Source organism: Spermophilus citellus (genome assembly GCF_964194105.1).
Source record: "Spermophilus citellus genome assembly, chromosome: X".
NCBI lineage: Eukaryota > Metazoa > Chordata > Mammalia > Rodentia > Sciuridae > Spermophilus > Spermophilus citellus.
In genome coordinates, this window is record NC_138190.1 from 87562490 (window position 1) to 87586233 (window position 23744).

General features: G+C 36.5%; 1 protein-coding gene across 1 annotated transcript in view; it reads right to left on the bottom strand.

Annotated features, from left to right (window-relative positions):
• Positions 1 to 23744, bottom strand: part of CENPI (centromere protein I) — an 86871-nt gene that overhangs the window by 48824 nt on the left and 14303 nt on the right. The window contains exons 7-13 of the mRNA XM_081277851.1: positions 9664 to 9712; positions 9321 to 9367; positions 3579 to 3668; positions 3130 to 3258; positions 2722 to 2889; positions 2467 to 2587; positions 1069 to 1160 (exon numbers count right to left, since the gene is read on the bottom strand). Of these exons, the coding sequence (XP_081133977.1) occupies positions 1069 to 1160; positions 2467 to 2587; positions 2722 to 2889; positions 3130 to 3258; positions 3579 to 3668; positions 9321 to 9367; positions 9664 to 9712 (696 nt within the window). The remainder of the gene's footprint in view (positions 1 to 1068; positions 1161 to 2466; positions 2588 to 2721; positions 2890 to 3129; positions 3259 to 3578; positions 3669 to 9320; positions 9368 to 9663; positions 9713 to 23744) is intronic.

Sequence of the window (23744 nt, forward strand, 5' to 3'; positions counted from 1 at the left end):
GGATGCTTACATTTCCACCAAAATAAAGACCCAGTGTTTCCCTTTTTTCATTTGAGGCTTAAGTACTGGCATTCACGAGGACTCTATCCCAAACCTTATTTTCATGACATGAAATCTCTGGGGAATCTCATCCATATGAAAGTCAAAATGCCACCTTTATCATGAGGAGTCCTAAGTTTTTATCTTTAGCCCTGATCTCATTTCTGAGCTCTTGACTTGATCTAACTGCCGATTGGATATGACCTCTTAGATATCCCAAGGCATCTCTTAAATCAAACTCATCTTTTCTTCTGAGCCTTCTCATCCTATATTCCTTTTCTCAATGAAGACCATCCATCCTTCCCAGCAGGAAAACCAAAACTCAACATAGATTGCTCTTTTTATCCTACCATAGTTCATACCCAATTTCAAACTAAATGGTTTCATACCCTAAGATTTACTGAACAAACTTTGAGCATCTCTTTCAAATTAGGTACCAAGTAGAACATTAAAAAAAGTTAGACATGGTTATTGTCTTCTGGGAGCTCATAATATGTGGGAAAATGGATACTAAAAATGCCATGACAGAGATAAGAACAGGGAGAAATGGGGCATGTAAAACAAGTAGCTAATCTAGACTTGGGTGATGCATGAAGGCTTTGGGATGGCAATGATATCTATAACACAGCTTACAATACAAGTCAGAGTTACCCAAGCTAAATAGACCATTTTCTGTAACATATTTGATACTCAAAAAATGTTTACTGCTATCAAGAACACAAGTAGTGACCCTATGTGATTCACTTTATCAGCTAATTCAATTAGTTGTATGCATTCAATGATATCTTCAGTTTTTCTCTTGAATCATAGATAGCCTTTCCCTTTTATTTGAATAATGTAAATTCTTTCTTCAAATCCAACAGAGCAAAGATAAACATCAGTCCACCTCAGCTCTATTTACAGTGAATTTCACATTGAGCAAATGTTGCTTACAAAAGATGTCAGGTATTAAAGAAAAGTTTTTGACAGACCTCTAAATAAATTTTAGTAAAGAGTGGTGGAGTGTGCAGAAAAAAAATGGAATCTTACCTGTAGGAAGCACTGTGCCCTGATGATAGTGTCCAGGAAGTTGGTAAAGTCTTTTCCATGTTCATAATTATTCACCTTATACCAAATACATTCTAGATCACAAATAGTGAACATAAGCAAATGGTTGCATAATAATAAAAACCATACAAAATATAATTATCACTTCTCTGAAGTGACAAATAAATGACACATTTAAAAAGTTGTCTCACATTCTAGACAACTCATACTGTAGACTGTAACAGGAATGTGAAGGTGATAATAAAATGCTCCTCAAAAACATGGCTGCTTAGGGGAAGGCTTATTATGAAAAAAAAAAAAAAACAGTAAAAATCCATATATAATGAATGTGATTAGCTTTATGTCACATAGTAATCCAAGAAACTATTAATGTACAGATTAAAAGTTTGAGAATACACTAAGCTTAAATTAGGGTTCACTGGATATAATCTACATGTGGTAACAATTAACTATTTGGACATCTAATATATTACATCATGTCCTTTCTAAAGAAAGCCTCTGAGTAGAAGAATTAGCCTGGAACTGACTAAAACTGACTTTAAATACTTAAAGAGTCAGAAGTTGCTTATCCTGGAAAGAAACACAGTCATTCTGGTAAACAGAAAGACTATCTCTAGAAAAATATTTCCTTTTGGAGGAATGAAATGATCAGGTTCTACTATGTCCTAGATGAAAGACTTCTCACTGCCCTTTCCTTTAATCCTATAATTAAGAAATCTTCTAATGACAAACCTGTCTTCCATATACGCTGGTGGCAAAAAAGGGATATTCTAGTTGTCAGATATGAACATTGTGGTTATCAGAAAGAATCTTTTCTATTGTAAAATAATAATTTGACATTCTAGATTATACATTAGTGTCCTCTGGTTTGTTAGTTTTATTAACCTAATATTCTCACTAGGGGCTGGGGATGTGGCTCAAGCGGTAGCGTGCTCGCCTGGCATGCGTGCGGCCCGGGTTCGATCCTCAGCACCACATACAAAGATGTTGTGTCCGCCGATAACTAAAAAATAAATATTAAAAATTCTCTCTCTCTCTCTCCCTCTCTCTTTAAAAAATAAAAAAAAAATATTCTCACTAATGGCAAGTTTCTGGGTATGCAAGGAAAAGGAGGCCTTAGATTGTGATGGGCATCAAAGTAGAGGCAATCAGCAAGTTCTGGTAGCCATCCAGCAGGATTTCTTTAACACCCCTACTTTCTTATTGACTTGAAATTACAACAGAAGTATTTATGGTTTGAATATATGATTACCAGAGAAACGATTACAGCCCATGAAGTCTCTTCTTGTCTAGAATTTGGCACCCTTATAAAAGAAACTCATTTGAAAACTATCTTGTTCTGTTCTTATTTATTTAATGTTTTTAAGTGTTAATTCTTACCTTCTTGTAATGTTTGACTCAACCAGTGATAGAGCCTCAATAAAATTGACTCATCTCTGACACAGTTCATATAGTGAAGTAGCAGAGAGTTGTTCAGCACTGAGCCTATCTGAGAAGGCAGCTATAAAGATAAAACAGCTAGTCAGCAGTTAGTATATAAAAAGTGGGTCATGGCAACAAGGAAATCATCATATATGGAATACACAACAAAAATAAAAGCCATGAAAGTCAAATAGAAAATGCAGATAAACATACCTCTAAGCAATGAATGTTTTGTAAGAGTTGAGGGAAGTTTTGAAGCTGTTCTAGTGGAAAGGATCTATTGTGACTGAGACAATCAGAAAGACTCATCTCTTTTTTTCCACATTCTTTAGTATAGCTACCAGAATTTAGCACAGGTATAACTGAGTGAGAATTCAATTTCTAAAGGAAAAAGATAATAGAACAATCTATCAATGAACTAAACAGACTATAAATTACAAGTATAAAATCGGTTGTTAAGGTGTTTTAATTAAAGCAGTCTGAATGTAGTTTCCATAGTATCCTGCATAAATAAAATGGATTTAAATTTAAATCTATATAATCTCCTCCAATATCTGATTGGTTATTATTTGGATTTTATAAAAGAAAGGCACACAAGTCATTTGGGGTACAGATACTTACTCTTTTTAGAGGACGGACATTAGCTGAACCCAACACCAATTTTAGAGGTTCTGGAAAAGGTTGCTGATTTCTTAGCCTCATAGCAAGTAGAGCTGAATTCCACATATTCTCTGAATTCTTAAAATAGATCTATAATTTTGGGTGTAAAGTACAATGAAATTGGTACTGGTAAGTTGGAGAAACATAAACTATAAAATTCTTCATTAACTGAAAGCATATTAATTATGATTTTGTTCCCACACAAATCCATTTAATGTGTTTTCCTAATCAAGAATCTATTAAATGCACCAAATGGAACAACACAAAATCCCTAATAAAACTTTCCCCTAATAGTACTATAACACTAGATATCTAAACAGTAAGCAATAAATATTTTAGTCCAAATCTGTAAACTTCTAAAAATAATATATTTCAATTTCCATATGACTTATTTCTCCATAATCCCTTACCTTCTTCCTTACAGGCAGAGATACAGAAATCAAAGTAGGAACAAAGAACTTATATAGTGACAACAAAGCCTGGAGATGAGGCTGCATTCCCTGAAAAAAAAAATAAGAATTTTCCATTTTCAATTTTGTGGCCAGTAAGAAATTGAGGAAACAAGTACCAAGAAGAAGGAAAATTAATAATAAAATTAGATTAAACAGATATTCAGATTGCAATTTTACTATGCTATAACTATAGAAAGATGCTACAGAAAATAAAGGAATAATTAACCACATATTTGAATCAACCATCATAAAACAAACTTCTCCAACCTGAGAACTTCTATTTTATGACCTTTCTGCCTGTTCTACTTCTTCCTTGTTATTTTTCTCTCCTCTTCCTATTTTATCTTCTTCCCTCCCATATCTTAGTCTTGCCTGTCATACTTGCTAGTATAAGATGGCTTATTCTCACTGGTAACATATTCAGGACTTAGTTTACTCATCTATGATTCAGACATCAAGGAGATGGGTTCTAAAAGGGAAGCCAAGGAAACAGAAGAAATATTAATATAATGCCTGATTATCATAAATCCTGGAAAACTAACTAGAAAAATCTCAAAATTGGTTTGCAAGTGTCAAGCAACTTGATATTACAAAAAAAAAAAAAAGTCTTAACACACACACTAACTTTACAATGAAAGAAATCATTACTGCTAGATACCAGATATCCAGAGAAATCATACCACTAAAATGAATCCAGAAAGGTAACCACATTGTTTTAGTACATTAAAATTTATTTTAATACTGTACAAAGGCAGCAAATAGGCATTAGAAATACAGCACGGAAGTGTGTCACTTAATGATGGGGGTATATTATGAGAAGTGCATTGTTAGGTGATTTTGTCATTGGAACATCACAGAATGTACTTACACAAACCCTAAATGGTACAGTCTACTACATACAGGCTATATGATACATACCATTGTATGTGCAGCCTATTGTTGACGAAAATGTTATGAGGCATACAATAATTCCTATTTTATAAAAGCTTCGTAAAATTAAGTTTATTTAAAGTCTTTTGTGTTTGTGTGTGTGGTACTGTGGATTGAACCCAAGGGTACTCTACCAGGCCTTTTTATTTTTTATTCTGAGACAGGTTTTCACTAAGTTGCCCAGGAGGGTCTCAAATTTGCAATCCTGCTACCTTTAGCCTCTTGAGTAACTGGGATTAGTGGTATGCACCACCATGCCTGGCTAAAAATTGCTTTTTAAAAACCTTTTATTTTTTATTTAACACAAATTAATTGGGTTCAGTGTGATATTTCCATATATGCGTACAGCTTGCACTGGTCAAATCCAACCTCCCTTTATCCAACCTCTAAAATCCCTCTATTAATTTCTTTCCTTTTTTTCTTGATACTAGGGATTGAACCCAGGGACACTTAATCACATCCCCAGCACCACCTCCCCTTTTAAAATTTTATTTAGAGACAGGGTCTCACTGAATTGCTTAGGGCCTAAGTTGCTGAGTCTCGCTTTGAACTTGTGATCCTCCTGCTCAGCCTCCCGAGCCACTAAGATTACAGGCATGCACCACCACACCCAGGAATGCAGAGATCTTTTAATTAAACTTATATTTGTTTATTAAAAAGTTAACATTTAAGGGGTTGGGGATGTAGCTCAGTGGTAGAGCACTTACCTAGCACAAGCAAGGCCCTGGGTTCAATCCTCAGTACCACATAAAAATAAATAAATAAATAGAGGTATTGTGTCCAACTACAAATGTATATGTGTATATATACATATATACATACATACACATATATATATTTTAAAAAGTTAACATTTAAAAAGTAGGAGACTTTCAATTCAATATGGCATACTGAACATATGTGATTAACCCTAAGGTCCTACCAAAGCGCCATTAAGAACACAGTAAAGGAATGAAAAAGGCATAAAGCACAAGTTCAAGGAGAACAAGAGAAGAGGCAACAGTACAGGAGAGACCTGAACAAGATTTTGGAACCTAAAATAAAGATGGGCAAATAGTAAAAATTTAGCAGAACAGATAGTATAAAATTAAGGCACCAACACAAAAAGCCTCAAAGGAAGCTGATTAATATTTGTGAACTTCCAGAAAGGCTCAAGATTTTGAAGGACTAGATACCTCTGAAAAGTAGAGTTTCAAGAGGACAGAAAATAGGATCACTTGAAAGCCTACAAAAGAAGCAGTTAGTCTGGGCACAGTGGCACACACCTGTAATCCCAGCGGCTCAGGAGGCTGAGACAGGAGGACTGCGAATTCAAAGACAGCCTCGGCAATGGCAAAGCACTAAGCAACTCAATGAGACCCTGTCTCTAAATAAAATACAAAAAGGGCTGGGGATGTGACTCAGTGGTTGAGTGCCCCTGAGTTCAATCCCAGGTACCAAAAAAAAAAAGAAGCAGAAGTTAGAATCCAAATTCCTTCACCATTCCGGTAAAACATTAGTGTTTCACTCCCTGAAGATGAAGCAGGACTTATATTCCAGCACATCTAAGGGAGAATACCAAGACCAACCACTCTTTGCTCCTTCCTACTGCTTAGGTCTCAAGTGCCAACAGCCAGGTTTATACTCCTATGATGGTTAATTTTATGTATCAATTTGGCTGGTTCATGAGATGCCCAGGTATTTTTGGGCGTTTCTGAGGGTGTTCTGAATGAAATTAACATTTAACTAGGAAAACTTTAAAGCAGATTGTCTTCTATAATGTAGATGGATCTTGTAATGATCAGTTGAAGGCCTGAATAGAACAAGAAGACCAATCTCCCTGAGACACAGAAACTTTTCCAGCAGACTACTTTCAGATTTCTTTTGAACCATCAACTCTTCTGAGTTCTACAGCCGACTGTCTTTGAACTCACTGCAAACACCTGCTCTCCTGAGTCTCCAGCCTGCTGGCCTACCATATCCTACTGATTTTGGACATGCCATCCTCCATAACCATAGGAGTCAATTCATTATAACACACCCCCACCCACACACACCCCACCCCCACCCCACACATACCCTATTGGTTCTCTTTCTCTGGAGAACCCTAGAACCCCCAAGCAGGAAACAGGATAATATCTCTCTGGGAAAATTGGCACAATCATCAGGGAGGCTCCCCCATGAGACATCAAGATGCTACAATGAAAAAGTCCTGCTCATGCACAGAAGTTTTCAATCACCATTTTAGTGCTACTATTAAATATAAACAAATAAGCTTTACCAAGTATTTGAGAAAAACCCACTATGATGAAAGTCAGACCAAATAAGAACTATGAGGAGGGCTGGGGTTGTGGCACAGTGGTAGAGTGCTTGCCTGGCATGTGCGAGGCCCTGGGTTCAATCCTCAGCACCACATAAAAATAAATAAAGATATTTGTGTCCAACTATAACTAAAAAACAATTTTAAAAAAAAGAACTACACGGAAACAGAAACAGAGCTGACATCAGATATAGTGGTGCACACCTATAATTCCAACTGCTTGGGAAGCTGAGGCAGGAAGATCACCATTTGAAGACAGCCTCAACATCTTAGTGAGACCCCATCTCAAAATAAAATTAAAAAGCACAGAGGACACCACCTAGTGGTAGTGTCCCTGATCTTAAAAGGGGGGAAAAAGAAAGAAAACTGGAAACAGAGGGGAAAAAAAGCACAGCCCAAAGTGCATACACAAAGAATCATGCCTTGGTTGAGGGAAAATCACAGAAACTATCCTCATCAACCCTTACGATGAAATCTAATACCCCTTCTTATTCCAAAGATCACTTTCAACACAGCCCAGTATATGTGGGAGAATAACATGCCTGCTCTACTTCCCACCATTAATGCCTATCATCAGAAAGGCAATTACTGTTTTTGTTTCCTTTCATATATTGGGAGATATGGGGCATGGATGGGAATAGACAGGATACAAGTCTTGGCTGGTATCAGAAATTCACGTTAACTATTTGCTCATGTAACCTGTTACTATTACAAGCAGGGTATGTTACACATGAGAATATATATGTCTTCTCAATTTGATATTTGGACTTGCCCAAGTTAATAAAAAACTAAAACAATGTTATAAATACATCTTCATAAATGGGTATTAATCAATAATGGAAATAATTTAGCAGTGTACTAGATTAAATGTTAATAATGAAACCATACATTTAATATCTGGGTTCAAAATTTTTAGACAATCATCTACTAAATCTTTTTTTTTTGGGGGGGGGGCGGGGGTGAGGGCACTAACTGAGGATTGAACTCAGGGGCATTTGACCACTGAGCCACATCCCCAACCTTAGTTTGTATTTTATTTAGAGACATGGTCTCACTGAGTTGCTTAGTGCTCTCATCATAACTGAGGCTGGCTTTTTTTTTTTTTCAGATACTAGGCAAGTACTCTACTACTGAGCCACAACCCCAGCCCACTGAGGCTGGCTTTGACCTCATGATCTTCCTGTCTCAGGCTCCTGAGCCACTGGGATTACAGACATGCACCACCACGCCCAGCTACTAAATCATTTTTTACCTTGAATATACACTGCGTTTCAGTTATACAAATCAACAAGAACTTATACTATGGTAAGAATTTTCTTATTCCATTGAAATATTTTGCTGTAGCATGGGAAAATATACATTTTTTTTCACAATTTCTACCAATGTGAAATAAAATTCAACTTGGATAAAAATATTATCATTAATAGCCTCACAGAACTAAGAGAAGATATTGTACTCATGGAACCAAAACAGGAGGCTATAAAACAAGATCAATCATTGAACTGTATGTACTAAAAGGAAACCTCATATTGGAGAAACATAGGTGTATTCTGTGTGTTTTTCACTCAATGTGAATGCCTTTAGATAGGCCATAACAACTTCAATTAGGCATGAACACTACTCCAAACCTTCAGAGATCTCTGTTACTGGACAGGTATAGTGGAAATAACAATGCAACAGAGCTATAAGGACAAGAGATAATGGTTAGAAAATATATTACAGTTTAAGTATCTAGTAGAAAATGCCTTAAAATGGTTTTCTAGAAATATCCACAAAAATTATAAATTCACTTTGGCTACTCCCTAATACTTAGTATTCTAGCCCTAACAACCCACTTCCATAAAAGTATATTTTCTTGTTTGACATCTACATATCTTTATCTTTATTCCCTCTAGCAAATGTATCCTTCTCTCCATTCTTTGCCTATTTAAATCCTATTCATCCCATTAAATTTCATTCAACCATCACCTCTCCTCCTTGATCCCAGTCTGATTCTGCTTCTTGCTTGCTTTATTTATTTGTTTGTTTATTGTGATGTTGGGAAATCAAACCCAGGGCTTCATGCATGCTAGGCAAGCACTCTACTACTAAGCTATACCCCCAGCCCTAACTGTGATGTTTTTTTGGTTGACTGAGCTCCCTAGAAAATAAGTTCTTTTAAGATAATGACGTTTGAGGGCTGGGGATGTGGCTCAAGCGGTAGCGTGCTCGCCTGGCATGCGTGCGGCCCGGGTTCGATCCTCAGCACCACAAACAAAGATGTTGTGTCTGCCGAAAACTAAAAAATAAATATTAAAAAATTCTCTCTCTCTCTCTCTCTCTCTCTCTCTCTCTCTCTCTCTCTCTCTCTCTAAAAAAAATTGTTATAAAAAAACAAAAGATAATGATGTTTGATTTTGTATCTCCAAAGCTTACTTCAGTATGTGGCTCATAGTATAAACTGGCTAGTCTCAGGTTTTTTTAATACTCACGATTTTAGCCTGAAGATCAAGCAGCTTTCTCACACGAAATGGTTTGACTAGAAAAGGTAAAGAAAAGAAGTTTTATGCATTTGGTTCAAAAAAAGAAGAAAAATATTATGCCTAACCACTATGTAGTTCATATAATTTCATGTTAAAACACATCAAAAATATAAACACCCAGTTCAGTAAAGCCATTAAGCAGATGATCTTAGATAAAAGTACTACAAAGCAATTTTTGCCAAATGAATCCTGTCATATAACCAATAGTAATAGTTATTTTAATTTTATAAATGCCAAAACAAATGCTAATTCCATACAGTGAATGTAATGAAACTAGAATGAAAATACTCACCATTTTCTTTTTTGGTAAGTAAATATAACAAATGGCAGACATAAGGGCACTGTTAAAACAGAAAAAAATAAAAGAAATGACAATACATCTTGAAAAAAGCAGCAACATACTGTCAAGTGTCAATTTTATATTGATTAGGTAAAAGGCTTCAGAACTTCACTGAACAATAGTTTTTCAAAACTTCTTGTTCATTCTATAAAATGAGCATCCCTTATCTAAAATGCTTGAAATCAGAAATGATTAGGATTTCTTCCTTCTTCAGATTTTGGAATATTCACATATATGCAATGAAATATCTTGGGAATGGTACCCAATTCTAAATACAAAATTGGTTCATATATACCTTATACACATACTTTGAAGGTTTTTATATACTAGGGATTTAACCTAGGGGAACTTTACCACTGAGCTATATAGCCCCAGCTCTTTTTATTTATTTATTTATTTATTTTATTTTGAGACAGGGTCTTGCTAAGTTGCTCAGGGTCTTGCTAAAATTATTAAGGTTGGCTTCAAACTTACAATCTTCCTGCTTCAGCCTCTCAAACTGCTGGGATTACAAACATTAACCACTACACCAAGCTTGAAAGTAATTTTATACAATATATTTGTGTGCCTGTGTTTTAATACAACCTGTCACATGAGATCAGGCATGGATTTCTCTACTTTTGGCATCATGTCCATGATCAAAAAGCTTTAGACTTTTGGAATATTTTGGATTTCAGATTAGGTATATTCAATCTATACATAATAGCAATGAAAACAAGTTTTAACTGGCATCTAATTAGGGCACGTTTAGTTATTTTTGGAATGCAAAAATCCTGAGGACAATTTGAAAAGCAGAAAAGAATTGTCCATCGTCCTTCTATCTAAAAAAAACTTTATATGTTTCTTTAAGTATCAGTCCATATTTATTAAGATATAAACTTTTTATCTCGATTTCCCACCTAAAAGCATTTTCTCACATATAAAAAAAAGTCTTAAAAATTATCATTTTTCAATGTCTCATGTTCCAGTGAGTAGACATACCTTTTTTTTTTGGGGGGGAGGGGGGGTGCTGTGGTTCAAACCTACATTCTTGCACATACAGAGTAAAAACTGTATCACTGAGCTAGAACTCCAGCCCAGCCCAAGTATACTATAATTTAATTAACAGCCTAGTCCTCAGTTTGGGAAGTAGCACCCACTCAGTAATTTGTTAATTAAATTACTGAATGGCCAATTCCCCTATGATAGTCTATTGAGCATCCATCTGTTCATGTATTATTCTAGATTTGGGTCAGCAAACTCTGGCTACCTGGGTTTTGCTTTGTTTTGTTTTTTATTTCTTTATTTATTTTTTAGTTGTAGATGGACATGATGCCTTTATATTGTTTGTTTATTTATTTATTTGGGGGAGGTGTGCCAGGGACTGAACTCAGGGGCACTCCACTGATGAGCCACATCCCCAGCCCTATTTTGTATTTTATTTAGAGAAACAGTCTCACTGAGTTGTTCAGTGCCTTGCTATTGCTGAGGCTGGCTTTGAACTCGCAATTCTCCTGTCTCAGCCTTCCAAGCAGCTGGGATTATACGCATGTGCCACTGCACCAGGTTGTTTGCTTATTTTTACGGTGTGCTGAGAATTGGACTCAGGAAAGATAAGCTGGAGATTCCAACATGGCGGCGGGCGCAGAGAGATCAAGTCCCTGACCTCTTCAGCTGTGCAGGCATAGGGAGTCGTAAATAACCTAAATCTGTTTGCTCAGGATCACTAGGCAATGCTGAGCTGACGTGGATCTGGGGCGAACAGTCTGGGCCTCTCAGAACACACACTGAGGCCGGATCGGATGAATTCAAGCTCCCGTTCGCCTGCTTCCCGCAGACAAACAGCTGTGACTCAGCACTAATCCATCCGGCTGAAACAACTGGTCAGCCCTTCTCATCCTACGGAGGTAAATGCCTACCGAGCCTTCATAGGTAGTGGCCACAGGTTTGAAAGGGGGCTTGGGAGAGACAGTAAGGACCCACCCGTTGCATTGGTAACCCGGTAAAGGGAAACGAACTGTCGCCATTTGCAAGAGATACCACCATGGCAGAGAACTGACGTCATCAGACTGCGGCGAAGGAGATAACTTCATTGAAACCTGCGGCTACAGTTGTGTAATCCCCTAGCCTTCCCTCTCCACACATCCGGGAAAACTTAAGGGCCCCTCCCAGCTCTCCCGTGAGCGAGACAGCCAGCCCGAGGGAATCAGAGGTGGCGCAGGACCCGCGGCGCGGAACTACCGCTCCCACCAGGGCTGACTGCTGAGGTCTCTTGCACCAGCTACCGGGGGAGTGGCTACCGGAGGGCAAGTAAAATCCGCTGAGGATTCTCAGCCCCAAGCTCTACAAACTTAGGGCCTGAGGGAATGGCAAACTGGAAGAGTGTGCCCAGTCGTTCATGAAAACAGGGCTCCCGGGAGCAGCAGACCTGGGGTGTAGCCAGTATTGTGATGAGCGGACCCCGTGAGAGGGGCCTGGCTAGAGGAAAAGTGGGAAGTGACTAGACACAAGAGGAGGCCCTAGACACTCAGGATTGGAGACTCGCCCAGTCTGGGAGGAGCTGCTGCACAGTGATTGGTTCCCACGTATTGACAGGAGAAACTTGACCTGGTGGGCACAGCGCCACCTACTGGAAGAGAAGTTAATCAAACTCTAAGACTGCATTTATTAGTTTTCTTTTCTTTTTTTCTTTTCTCTCTTTTTTTTGATTTGAGTTTTTCTTTCATTTTCATTTTTCTTTCTTGTTGTTTTTTTAATTTTTTTACAATTTTTTTTAATTTTTTTTCTTCTAAGTTTAATTTTAATTTTTTATTATTACTTTTTAATTTTTTTTTCCTTTTTTTATTTCCTATTTTTTTCTTCTTTTGTCTTTTCATTTCTCTTATCCCCCCTTCCTTGAATTCTACCGGCTTACTCTCATTCTCTTTACTGACTTCTTCCCTTCACTTCTAATACCTTTCCTCCCAAGCATCAAATAAATTTATAGGAGTAAACAGTAACTCAGCAGTCAAACAGAACAAGAAGTAACATGAGCAGCTTCAAAAAGCAAGGAAGAAAAGGAGTACAAACAATGCAGGACAGCCTAAATATTCAGGAGGACCAGGAGTCATCAGAAAAATGGTCATATAAAGAACTCAAGGAACACCTTAGACAGATGGAATGGAACCTTAAAGAGGATACAAGACAGCAAATTCAAGCAGCGAAAGAACACATTGAGAATGAATTTCATAAACAGATAAAAGAAGAAGTTAAGCATCTTTATCAGGAGATAGAGATTATAAAAAATAATCAAACAATAATTCTAGCAATGAAGGAAACGATAAACCAAATTAAAAACTCAATTGAGAGTATCACTAGCAGAGTGGAGCAAGTAGAAGCCAGAACGTCAGATAATGAAGACAAAATATATCATCTTGAAAAGAGTCTAGCCAACTCAGAAAGGCTGGTAAAAAATCACGAGAAAAACATCCAAGAGTTATGGGATAACATAAAAACACCAAACTTACGAGTCATTGGGATACAAGAAGGTACAGAGATTCAAACCAAGGGAATGAGTAACCTGCTGAATGAAATAATTACAGAAAACTTTCCAGAAATGAAAAAGGAAACGGATATACAAATTGAAGATGCATACAGGACACCGAGCACACAAAATCACAGTAGACCAACGCCAAGACACATTGTTATGAAGATATCCAATATACAGAACAAAGAGAAAATATTAAAAGCTACAAGAGAAAGGAGACAGATTACATTCAGGGGTAAACCAATAAGGTTAACAACGGATTTTTCATCACAGACACTGAAAGCAAGAAGGTCATGGAACAATGTATTTCAAACACTGAAAGACAATGGATGCCAACCAAGAATTCTGTATCCAGCAAAATTAAGCTTCAGGTATGACAACGAAATAAAAATCTTTCATGATAAACAAAAGTTAAAAGAATTTGCAGCCAGAAAACCAGCATTGCAAAGCATTTTGAGCAAAACACTACACGAGGAAGAAATGAAAAACAATAACCAAAACCATCAGTGGGAAGTGCCTCAGTAAAGACAGAGGGCGAGGGGAAAGATAATCATGGAGAAACAAACTAAATTATTTTAAAAAAAGGATAAATAATCAAACATGGATGGAAGTACAAACCATATATCAATAGTAACTCTGAATGTTAATGGCTTAAACTCTCCAATAAAGCGACATAGCCTGGTATCATGGATTAATAAAACAAATCCAACAATATGCTGTGTCCAGGAGACACATCTGATTGGAAAAGACATACACAGGCTGAAGGTGAAAGGATGGGAAAAAAATATACCACGCACACGGTCCTCGTAAGCAAGCAGGGGTGGCCATCGTCATATCGAATAAAATCGACCTCAAGACTAAGTTAATCAAAAGGGATAAAGAAGGTCATTATATACTGTTAAAAGGAACCATTCACCAACAAGAAATAACAATTATCAATATTTATGCACCAAATAATGGTGCTGTGACATTCATAAAACAAATTCTCCTCAAGTTCAAGAATCAAATAGACCACAACACAATAATTATGGGTGACTTCAACACAGCTCTCTCACCATTGGACAGATCCTCCAAACAAAAGTTGAATAAAGAAATTATAGAACTCAATATCACAATCAATAACCTAGACTTAACTGACATATATAGAATATATCAACCATCATCAAATGGATATACTTTTTTCTCAGCAGCACATGGATCCTTCTCAAAAATAGACCATATATTATGCCATAGGGCAACCCTCAGTAAATATAAAGGGGTGGAGATAATACCATGCATTTTATCTGATCATAATAGATTGAAACTGGAAATCAATGATAAAAGAAGGAAGGAAAAATCCTACATCACATGGAAAATGAACAATATGTTACTGAATGATCAATGGGTTACAGAAGACATAAAGGAGGAAATCAAAAAATTCTTAGAGATAAATGAAAATACAGACACAACATATTGGAATCTATGGGACACAATGAAAGCAGTTTTAAGAGGAAAATTCATCGCCTGGTGGTCATTCCTCAAAAAAAGAAAAAAACAACAAATAAATGAGCTCACACTTCATCTCAAAGCCCTACAAAAGGAAGAGCAAAACAACAGCAAATGTAGCAGAAGGCAAGAAATAATTAAAATCAGAGCGGAAATCAATGAAATTGAAACAAAAGAAACTATTGAAAAAATTAACAAAACTAAAAGTTGGTTCTTCGAAAAAATAAATAAGATCGACAGACCTTTAGCCATGCTAACGAAGAGAAGAAGACAGAGAACTCAAATTACTAACATACGGGATGAAAAAGGCAATATCACAACAGATGCTACAGAAATACAAAAGACAATTAGAAATTATTTTGAAAACCTATATTCCAATAAAATAGAAGATAGTGAAGACATCGATAAATTTCTTAAGTCATATGATTTGCCCAGACTGAGTCAGGAGGATATACACAATTTGAACAGACCAATATCAATGTATGAAATTGAAGAAGCCATCAAAAGACTACCAACCAAGAAAAGCCTAGGATCGGATGGCTATACAGCGGAGTTTTACAAAACCTTTAAAGAAGAATTAATACCAATACTTTTCAAGTTATTTCAGGAAATAGAAAAAGAGGGAGCTCTTCCAAATTCATTCTATGAGGCCAACATCACCCTGATTCCGAAACCAGACAAAGACACCTCAAAGAAAGAAAACTACAGACCAATATCTCTAATGAACCTCGATGCAAAAATCCTCAATAAAATTCTGGCGAATCGAATACAAAAACACATCAAAAAAATTGTGCACCATGATCAAGTAGGATTCATCCCTGGGATGCAAGGATGGTTCAATATACGGAAATCAATAAATGTTATTCACCACATCAATAGACTTAAAGATAAGAACCATATGATCATCTCGATAGATGCAGAGAAAGCATTCGACAAAGTACAGCATCCCTTTATGTTCAAAACATTAGAAAAACTAGGGATAACAAGAACTTACCTTGACATTGTAAAAGCTATCTATGCTAAGCCTCAGGCTAGCATCATTCTGAATGGACAAAAGTTGAAGGCATTCCCTCTAAAATCCGGAACAAGACAGGGATGCCCTCTATCACCACTTCTATTCAATATAGTTCTCGAAACACTGGCCAGAGCAATTAGACAGACGAAAGAAATTAAAGGCATAAAAATTGGAAAAGAAGAACTTAAATTATCACTATTTGCAGATGACATGATTCTATACCTAGAAGACCCAAAAGGGTCTACAAAGAAACTACTAGAACTAATAAATGAATTCAGCAAAGTGGCAGGATATAAAATCAACACGCATAAATCAAAGGCATTTCTATATATCAGCGACAAAACTTCTGAAATGGAAATGAGCAAAAACACTCCATTCACAATATCCTCAAAAAAAATAAAATACTTGGGAATCAACCTAACAAAAGAGGTGAAAGATTTATACAATGAAAACTACAGAACCCTAAAGAGAGAAGTAGAAGAAGATCTTAGAAGATGGAAAAATATACCCTGTTCATGGATAGGCAGAACTAACATCATCAAAATGGCGATATTACCAAAAGTTCTCTATAGGTTTAATGAAATGCCAATCAAAATCCCAACGGCATTTCTTGTAGAAATAGATAAAGCAATCATGAAATTCATATACAAAAATAAAAGACCCAGAATAGCAAAAGCAATTCTAAGCAGGAAGTGTGAATCAGGCGGTATAGCGATACCAGATTTCAAACTATATTACAGAGCAATAGTGACAAAACAGCATGGTACTGGTACCAAAACAGGCGGGTGGACCAATGGTATAGAATAGAGGACACAGAGACTAATCCACAAAGCTACAACTATCTTATATTTGATAAAGGGGCTAAAAGTATGCAATGGAGGAAGGACAGCATCTTCAACAAATGGTGCTGGGAAAACTGGAAATCCATATGCAACAAAATGAAACTGAATCCCTTTCTCTCGCCATGCACAAAAGTTAACTCAAAATGGATCAAGGAGCTTGATATCAAATCAGAGACTCTGCGTCTGATAGAAGAAAAAGTTGGCTCCGATCTACATATTGTGGGGTTGGGCTCCAAATTCCTTAATAGGACACCCATAGCCCAAGAGTTAATAACAAGAATCAACAAATGGGACTTACTTAAACTAAAAAGTTTTTCTCAGCAAGAGAAACAATAAGAGAGGTAAATAGGGAGCCTACATCCTGGGAACAAATTTTGACTCCTCACACTTCAGATAGAGCCCTAATATCCAGAGTATACAAAGAACTCAAAAAATTAGACAATAAGATAACAAATAACCCAATCAACAAATGGGCCAAGGACCTGAGCAGACACTTCTCAGAGGAGGACATACAATCAATCAACAAGTACATGAAAAAATGCTCACCATCTCTAGCAGTCAGAGAAATGCAAATCAAAACCACCCCAAGATACCATCTCACTCCAGTAAGATTGGCAGCCACTATGAAGTCAAACAACAACAAGTGCTGGCGAGGATGTGGAGAAAAGGGTACACTTGTACATTGCTGGTGGGACTGCAAATTGGTGCGGCCAATTTGGAAAGCAGTTTGGAGATTCCTGGGAAAGCTGGGAATGGAACCACCATTTGACCCTGCTATTGCCCTTCTCGGACTATTCCCTGAAGACCTTAAAAGAGCATGCTACAGGGATACTGCCACATCGATGTTCACAGCAGCACAATTCACAAGAGCTAGACTGTGGAACCAACCCAGATGCCCTTCAATAGATGAATGGATAAAAAAAAATGTGGCATATACACAATGGAGTACTATGCAGCAATAAAAAATGACAAAATCATAGAATTTGCAGGGAAATGGATGGCACTAGAGCAGATTATGCTTAGTGAAGCTAGCCAATCCCTAAAAAACAAATACCAAATGTCTTCTTTGATATAATGAGAGCAACTATGAACAGAGCAGGGAGGAAGAGCAGGAAGAAAAGATTAACATTAAACAGAGACATGAGATGGGAGGGAAAGGGAGAGAAAAGGGAAATTGCATGGAAATGAAGGGAGACCCTCATTGCTATACAAAATTACATATAAGAGGTTGTGAGGGGAATGGGAAAATAAACAAGAAGAGAAATGAATTACAGTAGATGGGGTAGAGAGAGAAGATGGGAGGGGAGGGGAGGGGGGATAGTAGGGGATAGGAAAGGTAGCAGAATACAACAATTACTAATAGGGCATTATGTAAAATTGTGGATGTGTAACCGACGTGATTCTGCAATCTGCATTTGGGGTAAAATTGGGGGTTCATAACCCACTTCAATCTAATGTATGAAATATGATATGTCAAGAGCTTTGTAATGTTGTGAACAACCAATTAAAAAAAAAGAGAGAGAATTGGACTCAGTTCCTCACACATGCTAGGCAAGCGCTCTACCACTGAGCCACAACCCCAGCCTGTAGTCTACCTGTTTTTGTAAATAAAGTTTTGCTGGAACACAGCCACTCATTTATGTACTGTCTATAGCTGCTTTCACACTACACTAGCAGAGCTGAGTAGTTGTGACATATAGTATCATCTGCAAGCCTAAAATATTTAGTACCTGATCCTTTAAGAAAAACATTTGCCAACACTTGCTCTACATGATAGGAAAAGTCAAAAGTGAATTATTTAATGGAACTATTGAAAGCAATAAAACAAATACTTTCTTTAAACAAATTTGCATTTTGGTAGTCATGACTCTAAACTTTGAAGTTCAGCATATTCCATGTTGCCTTTTCTGTGGGTAGAAATTGATGAAGAATTTAGACATACTTTTAAGCATGGATTTAGAGTTCAGTAAAAAATTCATTACCTCACACCCCTGGGATATGAACCATTAGCAACACTATTCATGAGTGTCATGCAATCACTGGCCATGGGCTCCAGCACTATAAAAAATCTAACATTAATCATGTCTTCAAAGGAAAAATTCATGTGCAGCTAATATATTACAGTCACCTTGCTGCAAATATTTAACTACCACATCTGAGTCACTACAGAGTAAGACTCGCACCAAATTATATGAAAATGACTTTTCTAAAATATTACTTTTAAAAGTTTAGGCCTGTTTCTCCTGTTTCTTGATCTTGGTAATATTTTTTTTTTAATGTTTTGTTTTAGTTGTAGTTGGACACAATACCTTTATTTTATTTTTTTAATTTTTTTTAATATTTATTTTTTAGTTTTCAGTGGACACAACATCTTTGTTTCTATGTGGTGCTGAGGATCGAACCCGGGCTGCACGCATGCCAGGCAAGTGCGCTACCGCTTGAGCCACATCCCCAGCCCGATCTTGGTAATATTTACACAAAAGCATTCAGTTAGTGAAAATTAACCAAGCTGATCATCAATTTTCTGTATTATAGTATACTTTATTAAATATTTTTCTTAAAAAGATAGAAGAATGGATCAGGGTTGTGGCTCAGTGGTAGAGCACTTGCCTAGCATGCATGAGGCACTAGGTTCAATCTCCGGCACCACATAAAAATAAAAACAAAAACAAAAACAAATAAAATAAAGGAATTTGTTCATCTACAACTAAAAAAAAAAAAATTTAAAAAGATAGAAGAAAAATAAGTTGGCTCCCTTCCCTCTTGCCAATGTGAAAAAGAAATACTCTAGTTAGTATAAGAAAAAGTACTCGGGCTGGCGATGTGGCTCAAGCGGTAGCATGCTCGCCTAGCGTGCGTGTGGCCCGGGTTCGATCCTCAGCACCACATACAAAGATGTTGTGTCCGCCAATAACTAAAAAATAAATATTAAAAATTCTCTCTCTCTCTGTCCCCCTCTCTCTCATTCTCTCTTAAAAAAAAGAAAAAAGAAAAAGTACTCAAAGAGATTGCATTTCATTTGACATTTATAAACAGTTCTATTCACTCATGAAATATTTATTAACTATTGAATAAACAGACAAAAAGTTCTGTTCTCATGAACTTTACATACTATATGCCATGAATTGAGTTATAAAAGGCACAATCTTAAGGCTGGGGTTATATAGCTCAGTGGTAGAGTACTTCTAGTATACAAGAGGCTCTGGGTCAGCAAATCACATTAGCCTCACAGTTTATTAACCTTCTTAATGCCAATGATCTGATTATTATTCATAGAAATATTGTATATTAGATACTCTCAATGTCGGTAATTGCTTTCTTGAAAACTTAGCAATTTTTTAAAATCGTATTCAGCTGTATAAGCATATTTCTGAGCTGACATGAAAGCAAAGAATTTGCCGCTCCTAAAGACAAAGACAAAATATGGGAATACTAAATACTGAATGAGCTCTTTCATCAAGATTTTCTGCCAAACCTTAGAAACCTTGAACTTCTGGGTTTAATAGCTACAAAGTGTGTGTGGCAGGAAGGGGTATGTTGCAGGAAATAAAAGTGGGATCTATCAGAAAATTGGAACCCACAAAAGTTATACACTAATATATGGTTGTAGAATAAAAACAAACTCCACTGTATGGACAATAACAACAAATAAACTTTCCTGTCTTGATCCTGGGTGAAAATAAAACTACTTTCAAAACTCTGTAACCACTACCCAGCCCTATGTAGGTCTACAATTTGAATTAACACTACCTGTTATGACCTGGAAATACTCAAGTAAAGAATTAGTTGCAACTCCTAAGCAAATTATAGATTTGATAAGGGACTTGTATCTAAAAAAATAATAATAATAATCGTTACAACCCAACAATAAAAGACAAACCACTCTGTTAAAAATAGAAAAAAAAAAATTGTTTTGTACCAGGGATTGAGCCCAAGGCAACCTACCCCTGAGCCACATCCCTAGCAGTTTTTGTTGTTGTTGTTGTTTATTTGCTGGGGGTTTTTTTATTTTTATTTTTGAGACAGGGTCTCCTTAAATGCCTCAGCTTCCTGTGCCTCTAGGATTACAAACTTACAGCACCACACCCAGCAGAAAAAGTGTGTGTGTGTGTGTGTGTGTGTGTGTGTGTAAAATATATTTTTACATGTATTTTATATATGTTTTACACACACACACACACACACACACAATTTTTTTTTCCCTTTTTGGTACCAAGCATTGAACCCAGGGGCTATTAATTAACCACTGAGCCACATCCCATCCCCAGGCATTTTTTATATTTTATTTAAAGATAAGCAGGGTGTGGTGGCACACACCTGTAATCACAGCACTTTAGGAGGCTTGAGGAAGGAGGATGGCAAGTTCAAAGCCAGCCTCAGCAACTTATCAAGGCCTAAGCCACTTGGCAAGACCATGTCTCTAAATAAAATATAAAAAGGGCTTGGGGCGTGGCTCAACGGTTAAACACTTCAGGTTCAATTCCTGCTACCAAAAAATAAAAATGAAAAAAAAAAATAGAGACAGAGTCTCACTAAGTTGCTTAGAGCCTTGCTAAATGGCTGAGGCCATCTTTGAACTCCTAATCTTCCTGCCTCAGTCTCCAGAGCCAAGCTGCTGGGATTACAGGTGTGCCCCATGGTGCCCAGCAGGAAAAGCATCTTAATAGACCTATTTTCAGGGGAGATATACAAATACAAAAATAAGCACATGAAAAGATGTTCAAGACAAATAGTCATCAGGGAAATGTAAATCAAAACAATGAGCCAGGCACAGTGGCCTGGAATCCCAGTGATTCAGGAGGTTGGGGAAGGAGGATTCAAACTTTAAGGCCAATTAAGCAAGGCCTAATTTAGCAAGCAATTTAGCAAGGCCTTGTCTCAGAATAAAAATTAAAAAAATAAAAAAGGGCTAGGGATGTAACTCAGTAGTAAAGCAGCCCTAGTTTCAATCCCCAGGACTGAGAAAACAAAACACCAAAAAAAATAAATAAATAACAGTGAAATATCATTCTATGCCCACTATATCAGAAAGTCACATAAATAACAAGTGTTGGTGAAGATGGGAAGAACTCAAAACCCTATTATACATTGTTGATGGGAATGAAAAATCATTCAGCCACTATGCAAAACAGTGTGATGATTCCTTAAAAAGTTAAACAGAAAGAAAAAAAAAACAGAAAAAAAAGAGAAAAAAAAAAGTTAAACAGAGGGGCTGGAGTTGTGGCTCAGGAATAGAGCACTCGCCTAGCACGTTCAAGGCCCTGTGTTCAATACTCTGTACCACATAAAAATAAATAAATAAAATAAAGGTATTCTGTCTAACTACAACTAAAAAATCTTATTAAAAAAAGTTAGCTGGGGTTGTGGCTCAGCAGTAGAGCACTTGCCTAGCACATACAAGGTGCTGGGTTTAATCCTCAGCACCACATAAAAATAAATAAATAAATAAATATAAATATGAAAATTTTAAAAATAAGTAAATAAAAATTTAAACAGAAATACCATTTGATACAGTAATTTTGATTCTCTATATAAACCCAAAATAAGTGAAAATAGAAACTTGAACAGCTAGTCAGCCTTCTATCTCCCAGTTTCTACATTTGCAGATTCAACCAACTATGGATCAAAATATTCAAGTAAAAAAAAAAACAACTGCATCTGGGGCAGGGGGAAGAATACAAATTCATTGGATTAGACAAAAGGGAATGAAGGGAAGGGAGGGAGGACAGTAGAATGAATTGATCATAACTTTCCTATGTTCACATATGAATATATGACCAGTGAAACTCTACATCATGTACAACCACAATAGAATCCTATTAGAACAAGTTATATTCCATGTATATATGTCAAAATACACTCCACTCTACTATCATGTATATTTTAAAAGAATAAAAATACAAAATTAAAAAATTAAAAACTGAGTCTGTATTGAAAATGTACAAGCTTTTTGCTTGACTTTATTTCCTAAGTGATACAGTATAAGAAATATTTAAATAAAATTTACATTGCATTAGGTATTAAACATAGTCTAGAGGTTATTTAAAATACAGAGGAGGATGTGCATTGGTTATCTGCAAATACTACATCATTTTATATAAGGGACTTGAACATCCATGGATTTTGGTATCCATGAGGGGTCTTAGAAACAATTCCCCACAAATACTAAGAGATACTTTATTATTTAACATGCTTACTGCAGCATCATTCACAATAGCCAAAAGGTAAAAACAACCTAAATGCCCATCAAGAAACAAATGGATAAGCAAACACGTGGTATATGCATAGAAGAGAATGCTATTAAGCCATAAAAAGGAATATAGTCCCATTACATGCTATAACATGGATAAAGTTTGAAGATATTATGCTAAGTGAAAGAAGTCAGACACAAAAGGATAATACCACATGATTCCTCTTATATGAGGTACTTAGAATAGGCAAACTCATAGAAACAGAAAGTAGACTAGAGGTTATCAGGAGCAAAGGAGTAGCAGGAATGGGAAGTTATTGCTTAATGCACAGAGTTTCTGTTTGAGGTATTAAAAATTTCTGGAAATAGTGATAATGGCTGCATGACATTGTGAATATAATTCATGCTGCTGAATTATATACAAAAATCTTTTTTTAAAAATTTTTAGTTGTAGATGGACACAATACCTTTATTTCATTTATTTATATGTGGTGCTGAAGATGGAACCCAGAGCCTCACACATGCAAGGCAATTGCTGTACCACTGAGCCACAACCCTAGCTCCCACAGAAATCATGAAAATAGTGAATTTTATGGGCTGGGGATATAGCTCAGTTGATAGGATGCTTGCCTTGCAAACACAAGGCCCTGGGTTTGATCCTCAGCACCACAAAAGGAAAAAAATAAGAACTAAAATAGTGAATTTTATGATATAAAAAAGCACAATAGATTTTTAAAAAGAAGCACTATATAGGCTACAACATGAAGCTTACAAACAGTTTGCTAAGAAGCCACTCCCAAAAGGCCACATATTATAAGATTCCATTTATATGAAATTTCAGAATAGGTGAATCTATAAAGACAGAAAATACATTAGAGATTTCTTAGAGCTAGGGGAAATTGGACATGAGGAGGATGATAACAAAAGGGTACGGGGTTTCTTCCTTGGGGCGGGGGGTACCAGGGAGTGAACCCAGGAGCACTTAACCACTGAGCC